This window comes from Nestor notabilis, unplaced genomic scaffold, assembly GCF_000696875.1.
Source record: "Nestor notabilis isolate BGI_N333 unplaced genomic scaffold, ASM69687v1 scaffold1819, whole genome shotgun sequence".
Lineage (NCBI taxonomy): Eukaryota > Metazoa > Chordata > Aves > Psittaciformes > Psittacidae > Nestor > Nestor notabilis.
The window spans coordinates 1,053-11,991 of NW_009943919.1; the positions used below are offsets into that span (position 1 = coordinate 1,053).

Here is a 10,939-nt window from a genome sequence, read left to right on the forward strand (position 1 = left end):
AGCTCGGCGTCTTGGAAAATCTTGCCTGAGGTCCAACCTTGTGAAATGTCATATGTGCCAGACCTTCAGGCCCAGCTTATTCAAGTCGTGTGGTTTGGCATGTCTGTAATGTCTTATGAAACAGCATCATGACCTAGAGCAGAGGACTAAAGGTTGAACAGGAGAATATGGAGACTGTAACTTCTTGTATAGTGTTTCCACTTTCTTTTTGTTCTTGCGTAGTTACTGATACAGCTTTAGATCTTTTAGATCACTGTGTGGTTTAGATCCTTTTATTCTGCAGCTGGACACTGTATTCTCGTATGAAGCTTTTGAGGGCTGCTTGTTATAACTTTTGCTTTTTCTTTTGAGATAAAAGTTTTGCTTCCCCCTTTCTCTTCCTCCCTTCCCTCCTCCCCTCCCCGAGGGCTTTAAATAAGCAGTGATAAAGCAATGGTTGGTTCTTAGCAAAGGAGGAGGTTATTTAATGTATAGAAGTTGTATAGATAGTTAGTAAAGACCTTCTCAGTCAGAAAAAAAAAAGCTCATTTTCTCAGTTAGAAACAGTAATCAAATATGCAAAAAGAATAGTATTTAGAAAAGTAATGCTTTATAATCTTTTGAATATATTAATATTTTAACTTTATTTCACCTGTAAGTTACAATTTACTTGCTTTACCCACTTATATAGTGCATCTTCATCATGTCCGTCTTTAAAACATTCTTTAAAGCAGTAGTGGAGACATTTCACTAGTGACTGTTAATTGTGTTGATTACAGCTTGGGGAGTATTGCAGTTGGGAGGTTCTGAGCTGGATGCAGTTGAGAGAGGCTGTGGTCAGTGTGAGATCGACCAATGCGATGGGAGTGTGGGGTATGGAGGAAGCCCAGATGAAAGTGGAGAAACAACACTGGATGCAATGATTATGAATGGGTAAGAAAACCACATGGAGTAAAGAATGATCCCAGTATTTTTTAGCACATTTTAATGTAAGACCTGTAACAGAGATCTTGCTGATTTAGGGTTAACTATAGGACAAAGTTATATGTAAACTTGTGGAGCTAGGGAAAATAATTAGTGGAAGAGTAACTAGCATCTTTGTTACTGAATCTTTGCGTAGTGCAGTAATCTAGCTCTAGATATAGCACTCGCAAAGCAAATGGTTGGTAGCATTGTAAGCTTTCCCTTTGCATTCATTCCATAAATATTTCACTTCTGGAGCAATTGTATTCTGTACTTTATTTACCATTTAAAGCTGTCATGATTAAAAAGTAATTGCAAGTGTGTAGTTCTTGTTATGAGTTTATGTAATAATATAGTTATTCTACTGAAAGTATTACTGTGGACTGAGTTACTGTTAGTTGAGCCTCATCCCCGTGCCTGTGAAAGAAAACAATATAGGGACAAAGTTTTTCCCACAAGTGATGTAGTTTGTCTACTACTAGACTACTATGTCATCTGTCTATGGCATAGAACAATTAAAGCAGTATGTTAAACGAGCAAGCTTTCTAATTTAGATGAGAACAGGTTTTGTCTGATAAATATGTACAATTATTCTTGTATTTTTAAGAAGTTTTAAATATTTCTTGTTTACAGCAACACTATGGAAGTTGGAGCAGTTGCAGATCTCAGACATGTAAAAAATGCAATCAGTGTAGCACGAAAAGTCATGGAATATACTAAGCATACGTTATTAGTGGGCGAGTCAGGTAATTATCCGTTCAACTGTTTCCAAGATGTACCTTTTTCTTATAACACTTCCTGGCAAAATTGCTGTATATTACTCTTGGTAATATAGGAGGAAGGATTCTCTGACAATCAAATGAATATTCAAATAATTCAGAAGTGTTTACTCTTTTGTTACATGTGTATGAATTAAGTCGTTGTTCACTGTTTGGACATGAAAAGAAAAACACGACTTTGTGGTCTTTCCACCAATTTAATTGCAAACGTTAACTGGTAATCCCAAGGCTTTGCTAATACCACTGATATCAAAGGTATCAAAGATGGTTCAATACAAGGCACTATAGCAGCTGTCAGATGTAAACATTTAATTAAAAAACACAAAGCAACTTTTTCCAAGGAAAAGACTTAATAGACTATAAAGTTAAGATTTTACTATTTTAGTATGTATTCAGCATGACTTTTGTTTCATAGTATAAAAATAGAAGTGAGAATTTGAATGGAAAAAACTGCATTAGGGGCTGTACTAGGTACAACAAAAGAGTGATAGCAAACTGGAGGAGTAGTTGAGCTTTTCAAATATGAGCTGCTGCTGTTAGAGTAATACTGGTTTCAAAAGAGATGTACATTCCAGGGAGGTATATGAGTAGTGAACAGAAGGTTACTTGGCTCACAGTTAAGGACTTTTAAAATGTATTTGCCTGCTCAGAAAGAAATGTGATCAGTGCGAAATTGCATCTGAGCATTAAGAATAAGTACTTTGAAACTGCTAAGAAAAGATTAAAGATTCTTGAGGGAGTTAACATATACAGAATGATAGAGAAATAAGTGCAACAGTAGTTTTTTGATGGAGTGAAATAGGGCAGCAGAGGGAGGTGAAGACAATGTTTGACAGGAGGTCTGAAAAGAGAGATTGAGATTTGCAGATTGTATTTAATTTGAGCAGTTGGCCATGATTAGGTTACAAGTGGCTTTGGTAAGAGAGGCATCATAGATGATGCTGAAAAAGAAATTGGTCAGATGTTAAATAGAGGAGGAAGAAATGCTTGTCATGCTCCTTTCCCCCTTACACCCTCAGCAAGTTTGCCAACAACATGGAGCTGTGTAGTGCGGTTGACATGCTGGAGGGAAGGGATGCCATCCAGAGGAATCTTGACAGTCTTGAGAGGTGTGCCAACACAGACCTTAAGAAGTTCAAGGCCAAGTGCAAGGTCCTACACCTGGGTCGGGGCTGTCCCAAGCATAAAGACAGGCTGAGTGGGGACTGGATTGAGAGCAGCTCTGAGGAGAAGGACTTGGGGGTGTTGGTTGACCAAAAGCTCAACATGATCCAGCTTCAGTGTGCGCTCACAGTGCAGAAAGCCAACTGTATCCTGGGCTGCATCAAAAGGAATGTGGCCAGTAGGCTGAGGGAGCTAATTCTCCCTCTCTACTCCGCTCTTATGAGACCCACCTGCAGTACTGCATTCAGCTCTATGGCCAGCAACACAAGAGGGATGTGGATGGGCTTGAGCAAGTCCAGAGGAGGGCTGCAGAGGTGCTCAGAGGGCTGGAGCACCTCTCCAATGGAGACAAGCTGAGCAAGTTGGGATTGTTCAGCCTGGAGAAGAGAAGGCTCCAGGGAGACCTTATAGCATCCTTCCAGTACCTAAAGGGTGCCTACAGAAAGTCTGGAGAAGGACGTTTTACAAGGGCATGTAATGGCAGGACATTACTTTAAAAACAAGTAGTTTTCAAACTGAAGAAAGGTAGATTTAGATCAGGCTTTAGTAAGAAATTCTTTACTATAAGGGTGGTGAGACAGTCAAACAGGTTGCCCAGTGAAACTGTGGATGCCTCATCCCTGGAAGTGTTCAAGGCCAGGTTGGATGGCGCATAAATATTAGTGAATGAATCAAAGCAGTGAGAAATTAAGATAAAGTAGTATTCTGAAAGCACGTATTTTCTGTAGAAATAAGAACTTGGATAAAGAAAACTATGGTTGTCTTTACCAAGCAAAAACTGATAAAGACAAAATGGAGCTTCAGAAGAATACATCTGAACCTTCAAATCAGCATGTGAGAGAAATGACAGTTTATTTTTGAAATGAAAATGATCACATTTTCACCAGAAAAGCTAACCAGAATAGTAAATCCTTTTAATATAAATGTAGATAATCTCTGCAGGCTTTCTTTATTCAAGATGCAAAATTGCTGACGTTATTCTTTATTTTTTCTCCCAATAACTAAACTACACTTTTATTTGAATATATTTAGTGATACAATCCGGGAAGTCTGCCCATTTCCTAAAATTTAATTTCTATGAGTAGTTGACACTAGAGAGGAAGAGGCAAGCTGTGGCACACATTCATTTTGTTTAGTTGATCATTTTTAAATGTGTGACATGTACCTTGTTTCTGGCAGTAAAATTTTAGTGAAAGTAACATGAAATTTTCATTTTCAGTGGTAAAAAACTGATGGTATCTGTTAGAGTGCCATGACACCTGAATAGTCTTCACAGTTCTGTTTACATTGACTCAAAAAAAAATAAGTTTAGGTATCTTAAAACCTTTGGTACATACAGAACTTAAGGAAGACAAATGCATTACAGAATCATAGAATGGTTGACGTTGGTGGGGACTTGAGGTCTTCTGGTCCAACCTCCCTGCTCAAGAAGGGCCACCTAGTGCTGGTTGCCCAGGACCATGTCCAGATGGCTTTTGAATATCTCCAGAGATAGAGATTCCACATCCTCTGGGCAACTTTGTCACCCTCAGAATGGGTGCCATGCTGTTCAGAGGGAGCTTCTCATTTTTCAGTTTGTGCCCATTGCCTCTTTTCCTGAGCACCATCAAAAAGAGCCTGGCTTGATCTTCTTTGCACGCTCCCTTCAGATATTTTTATACGCTGATGAGATCACCCTGAACCTTCTCTTCTCCAGGCTAAACAGTCCCAGCTTCAGCCACTCCTCTTAGTTTTGTATCACCTGCAAAATTTGGTGAGGATGTGTGCCCCATCATCCAGGTCATTAATGAAGATACTGAACAGTACTGGACCCTGTATTGATCCCAGTGGTCCACAGCTAGTTACTGGCTCTAACTAGACTTCATACTACTCATCACCAAACACCCTCTAAGCTCAGCCCTTCATCCAGTTTTCAGTCCACCTCACTGTCTGCTCATCCAGGCCATACTTCATCAACTTCTCTTTGAGGATCTTGTGGGAGCCTTTGATATGGAAGTTTAAGGTTGACAATATCTGCTGCGCTCCCTTCATATACCAAACCCGTTTTTCATCATAGGAGGTTATCAGACTGACCAACCATGACTTCCTTTTTGTGAAGCCATGCTGACAACTCACAGTCACCTTGTCCTTCCTGTGCTCAGAAATGGTGTCCAAGGTTAGTTGTTCCATCATCCTCTCAATAATCAGTGTGAAGCTGACCAGTGTGTAGTTTCCTGGGTTCTGCTTCTTAGCCGTGGTGTAGCTTTTGTTGAACAGATACAGATAACCACACTGATCAGAGTTGCCCTGTTAAAAGAACTGCTTTCTCTGTTCATTGCCTAATTTCTTTGGGCGAAGTCTTAGAAAATTAGCAATAAAGGCCATGTATACGCACGGAGTCTGGCAAGGGACATTTAATGCAGAATGATTACAAGTGAGGAAACAGAATTAGTTTGGTTATCATGTGCCAAGAAATATTCAGGTTTGTCTCCAACAGATAAGAAAGTTTCATAATCACAATGTTCCTGACCCTTTCCCTTTTTCTCCTAGCAATACTTAGACCAATAATCCAAGTAAACAGTTCAGAGAGTAAAAATGCCAATTCTGCTTCCTGGAATAGAAACAAGGCTTTAGAAGTCATGCAAGAATGACTGACAAACATGCATAAGCACAGTTTTACCTGAAAAGACCCCCCAAAACAAAAACGAACCAAACGAAGAAAACCAGCAAACCTGCCTGTTTTGCTTAATTGAAGCTGTCAGTTTTCTTTGAGTGCAAAGAGGATTTAACTGTCACGGTTTTAAAGAAAAACATAGAAAAGCTGTCCAGAAATAATTGAAGGCTTTTCTTAATTCTTGAACTGGAGATGCTTGTTCAGCTTCTCTAGTGTTATAGTGACATTATTATCAAGGATTGGTAATATAAATTCAAGCATCTGAGTCTAGCAACAGTATCTCTTACTAGGTCGTATCAAACGTATCTGCAACTAAAAGATGAAAGAGTAGCTGATCTTTTTTCTTTTCCCTTTCCCTAGCGAAAAAAGCCATTCTTAGAAGTGCAGTATTCTTTCATTGCTTGTGTTGGTATTTCTTTTGCTCCCTTGACACATACTATATTCATTTTCAAAACAAGGAAGCAGTCACTTTTCAAACTGCAAGGAAGAAGTGTAATGTGTAATATGTAAGCTGGTGGATTGATTTCTGCAAGTATCAGTGTTTTGGTGGTAAACGTGCTGCTGTTACTTAAATTCATAGAAAACTAGCTTTTTAAGGAAAATATACTATTATTTGTATAACACAAACATTTCTGTAACACACACAGCCCAGTCCACTCTTGCTTCAGTTTATTTGTGTTCAGTTGATTAATAGAGTTCAATCTGTTTCTCTTTCAATGGTAAAAATTACATATTTTAACATAGTTACGGTGATTTGAGGAAATTTGATATTGCCAGTGAAGGCAGAGTTCGCTCCTGCAGTTATACGTCACTATAATGGCTGGTACTGCTCCCTGAAGACATATTTCTAATCTCTGTAGAGGATATAGAATTTCTTGATTTCTAGATAACATTACATGAATGCATTATTATAAAGTATATAACAATATGAATAAATTAATGGTTTTGGTTTTGTTGTTGCTTTTCAAGCCTCCCTGTTTGCTGTAAGAATGGGGTTTCCATATGAAGATTTAACTACCCAAAAATCTCTTTTGGTGTATTCAGAGTGGCTTAATCAAAGCTGTCAGCCAAACTACTGGAAGGTAAAGTGTGGTGGTGGTGAAAGTGGGGTTTAGAAGGTCAGTAATGCAGCATTGCCTCTTTTAGCTTATTTTGAAGTTGTGCTTTATGTGTGAAGAAAAAAGAAGCTTTGCATGTTAAACGAACAAACTTGGAATTACCAGGCATTTGGTAGACTCAGCAAGAGTATGTGTCTTGCTCCTATTTCTTGGATCCTGCTGGTTTTGACCTTGCAGAGTGTATATTTTTTTGATGAATTTATGAATTTCTATAAGAAAATCTTACAGTAGCAATTAAGGTCCGTAAAAAGTTAGAAAGGCTTTATGCAGACCTGCGAGCATATCACATTAATGCAGCTGTCTGTTAAACTTGTCTGTTGTGGGGTTTTTTTGTTTGTTTGTTTTTGGGTTTTTTGTTTGTTTGTTTGTTTGTTTTTGGATTGGTGTTACAGATTTCTACATATTTATATGCTGTCTTGTTTCTTGGCTATTAAATGCTGCATTGCTGAACCATTTTAAATCAATACGTATTCTGTTTTTCAGCTGGGAAAATATCTTGACTATGGTACTGACTTGACAATAGTAAAACAAGCTCAGTTCATCTGCCTGGCTGCTTTTTTTTTTTTTTTTTTAATCAGTCAATTCAGTAGAGGGGAATCTTTAATATTAACATAACTTTCTAGTAAGAAAAACTTTTTACTGCATAATACCAGAAGTCATTCTTTATTCTTTAAGCAAATCAGTTTGTGGGATTTCAGTACAGCTGTGTAATTTAAGTATTGGGCATCTGTTACGAGTGTGGTAGATTATAGGTATTGATTGTGGTATTTTTAAATTTATCTGTGGTGAAGCAGAATATATTATTCATGCAAATTACAAAATATTTGCAGAATGTGATACCAGACTCTTCAAAATCCTGTGGACCATACAAACGGCCTGAAAAAGTGACTTATAAAGAAGAACAGATCTCACGAAGAAGTTTTCATAATCATGATACTATTGGTAACAACTTTTCGTAACTCTGATGCTGATATATTTTTTTTTCTTCATTCTTCCACCTTAGCTTTTGTTCAATGCCCTACTGCTTTTCCCTCAGATACCTTGGCATAATTGCTTGGGCAGCTATGAATGCTTAGAAAACTGATCAAGATTAAAAATACTTATCTTGATTATGGTTAACTTAAGTCTCCCCTGTAGATGTCATACCAACTTAAAGGCTTTGCAGTGGTGGAAAAAATGAGTAAACTATTAGTCCTGTTGCCAACCAAAAGCAGTGTTTGTTGAACAGTTCTTAAACTTATAAACTTGCTTTAATTTTTCTTTTATTCTGGCTTTTGTCTAAATAATTTGCTAGAAAAACTACTATGCTTAAAACAGGTTAGCAGTAGCAGTCCCAAAAACTTCTAAGAGCGTATGGATAGAGGACTGTTAATTGCCAAGCCTATATATTGATCAATGAGCAGATCAGACAGGAGTGAAGCAGTTAAGATTCATGTCTTCCAAAGCTTAATATTTTGGAGTCTTGAAGCTTACACTCCTTTGTTTCATCTGGATTTTTCTCGGTTTAGCAATTCAGAACTTTTTGCCTGATAGTATTTGCAATACCAAGAAATAACAAGTTGTTTCTTTTTTGCTTCCAGTCCACTCTCCTAATAACAAATTAACTTTCTACAGAAGTCAGGCAACCTACCAAATTGTTAAGTTGGTAGGTAGCTTTCTTTACTGGAATATAGAGTCTTCAGTGCTAGAAAACTCAGAAATCGTGGAGTGTCAGGATGAGAGGGGAATCTGCTAAGTACAAGTCAGGAATTGATGTATCATTAAATAGTCCTAAGCTGTTTTGTAGTGAATGATGGTGCTTACAATTATACTGCAAGTTCTCCCACCCTGTTGTTTTATATATGAAACGTGTCCTTGACTAGCACATTTTGAGAAGAGCCTTCATTCACAAAGCTTTTTGGAAGTTGGTAGGAACAGATGCCCTTCCAGTCTTTTTGCAGAGGCTAATGGTGGCTATAGAGTCAGTGCCTCTATGGTTTTAGCTTTTTTATGAGAAGGAAGGTAATGCTTAGTGAGGTCAGAGAACCAGAACTCAGCTCTTTGAATTCTGCTTCTTGGATCTCGATTTGTACTGGAGTTTGATGCTAGCAGCGGTTTCTGCCCTCTCTTAAAGAGGTGAAGTCTTGCTCTACAGAGAAGCAGCTGATCCAGCATCCTGCTACAAGTGGCAATCTAAGCTTCTCTAATATGAGGCAGTGGCTTTTTTATCAGTACAAAACTAGCAAGGACTAGGCTTACCAACAGATCTGATTGCCTGCCATGTAATTCTTGTTAACTTTGGTAGGCGGTGTGTCACTGTCTGTGAAATTTAAGCTCATCCTTCTGACCCCTTTTTTTTTTTCTTTTTTTTTTTAAAAAAATTTCCCTCTATAGGGCCATTTATAATTCCCAGACTTTGTTGTTCTGATGGTACTGGGGTAGGATGTGGTGACACTAGGTACTTGTTCTCCACTGATTAACATAGGTGTTTATCAGGAGACAGGAGCTGCTTGGGCATCAGTAATGTACAGCTCTGAACAGTGTGTCACTCACTGTTAGAGGTTTCTTTTTGAGCTCTTGTAATGCATCCTAAAGGTTTCCAAATGTGTTCTGAGAAGAACTTCTTTAAGAGTACGACTTCTCTATGTTTAAGGATATCAGTAGTTTGAAAAGTCTGGGTATTGTCATTCTGCTTGATATCATAATGCCAATTAAATAAATTTGTTATGAGTGTTTCTGAATGTGTTTCATCCCTGTTGAAAACTTTAGGAATGGTTGTAATCGGTGGGAGTGGAATTGTTGCTTCTGGGACGTCTACTAATGGTGCAGTCCACAAAATTCCAGGGTTAGTATCTCTGGTTTTACAAAAAATCTTTTTTCCTGCCTCATTCGCTGCATTAAGCTTATGTAAAGGTTATATATTTTATACTGCAATGATCACAAAATGGCCTTGCTTATTTCTGGGCATCGACATAAATCCTTATACTGAGAAACTGTTGCAAGATGATTTGTCTTTGAGGGAATGCTTGTTTTTCAGCTCAGTTCACCATAGAGAGACACAAACAACTGACACGGTTGCAAGGCAACTTGTAAGGCATGGCACCAGAGACAAATAAGTGTTTTGGAGAGGTGCATGGTCTCCAAAGAAGTGTACATAGAATCAGAGCCCTGGGCTTGTATTTTGTCTTTGAGATTTTTTTCTACCCAGTTAGGAATCTTATCTGTGAACCAAGTCAGACAACTTCTGGATTTAGCAACAAGTTATTGAACATACTAATGTCCCCTGCTGCTTATTGTTGCCCACTGGCTAAACCTTACTGCCCAAACTATAGTCAGTATAATAACAAACAGTTGTGCATTGGAGGTGGATTAAGCCTCGGGTCAGTCAGGTTATCACAGATCACTTTTTCTGGTACTTTTAAGACAAGACTTCTGACTGCAGTGGGGTGACCTCTTCACCTGTTCTGTTCTGTGAGTTCAACACTAACCCAGCTGGAGGCAGTAAGGCTGACAAAGTTAAGAGTATGCCCAGGTTACAAGAACTTGCCAATATCAGGCCAAGAGCTACTACACTGATGCAGTCCCACTTATTAAATTACAGTTTTATGCAATTTCCAGGTTTTGTTGTGTTTTCTTTTTTTTTTTTTCCATTTTTCACTACAGCCGTGTAGGAGACTCTCCGATAGCTGGAGCAGGATCCTATGCGGATAGCACAGCAGGAGGAGCTGCAGCCACTGGGGATGGTGACATAATGATGCGCTTCTTACCCAGGTTTGTCCCTAGGGTAGGCTTTGCTATTTTTCTCTAGTGAAATGTGAACTCAGAAAAGGAACTAACTGATTAAAAAGACAGTCTGACTTACTGGCTGCTGAAGTGGGAGTAAAGGAAGGAATGGAAAGGGAAAGAACAGCAGCACAATCAGGTCATCCTTATATCTGTCTTAAAAGAAATGATTTCTTAAATATCTTGGTGACAGATCCTTTAATACTGCTGTGCTATTGAGCAAGCAGGCACCAGGTAATGAGTATTTTTCCAACTTGCATGCTTTTTGACAGAACTGCTTAGCTTTTTCTTACTAAGTGTTTTGTTGTGTGGGAAATAAGCCTTATAAATTGTAGGAAGGTTGAGGTGTGAGTCTGAGATTACTTGGGAGAGTGGGAAGGTGTCACTGTAACAGTCCTGTATAATTGCGTCTAATTTGAAACTGGAAGAGTGTTTTAATGCAGTCATCATGATTGCATAGCCTGCGTAAAATACGGGTGTTTTCATGAGCGAGTTTTGACAGTCATTCTTGCAAGTTGGTC

At 38.4% G+C, this 10,939-nt stretch overlaps 1 protein-coding gene across 1 annotated transcript in view; it reads left to right on the forward strand.

Moving 5' to 3' along the window:
- Positions 1 to 758: 758 nt before the first annotated feature.
- The window catches only part of AGA (aspartylglucosaminidase), a gene marked incomplete at its 5' end in the record, with an annotated part of 12,866 nt that continues 2,685 nt past the window's right edge, over positions 759 to 10,939 (forward strand). Inside the window, 6 exons of the mRNA XM_010022164.1 lie at positions 759 to 912; positions 1,576 to 1,688; positions 6,508 to 6,620; positions 7,487 to 7,598; positions 9,405 to 9,480; positions 10,299 to 10,406. Coding sequence (XP_010020466.1) covers positions 759 to 912; positions 1,576 to 1,688; positions 6,508 to 6,620; positions 7,487 to 7,598; positions 9,405 to 9,480; positions 10,299 to 10,406 — 676 coding nt within the window. The remainder of the gene's footprint in view (positions 913 to 1,575; positions 1,689 to 6,507; positions 6,621 to 7,486; positions 7,599 to 9,404; positions 9,481 to 10,298; positions 10,407 to 10,939) is intronic.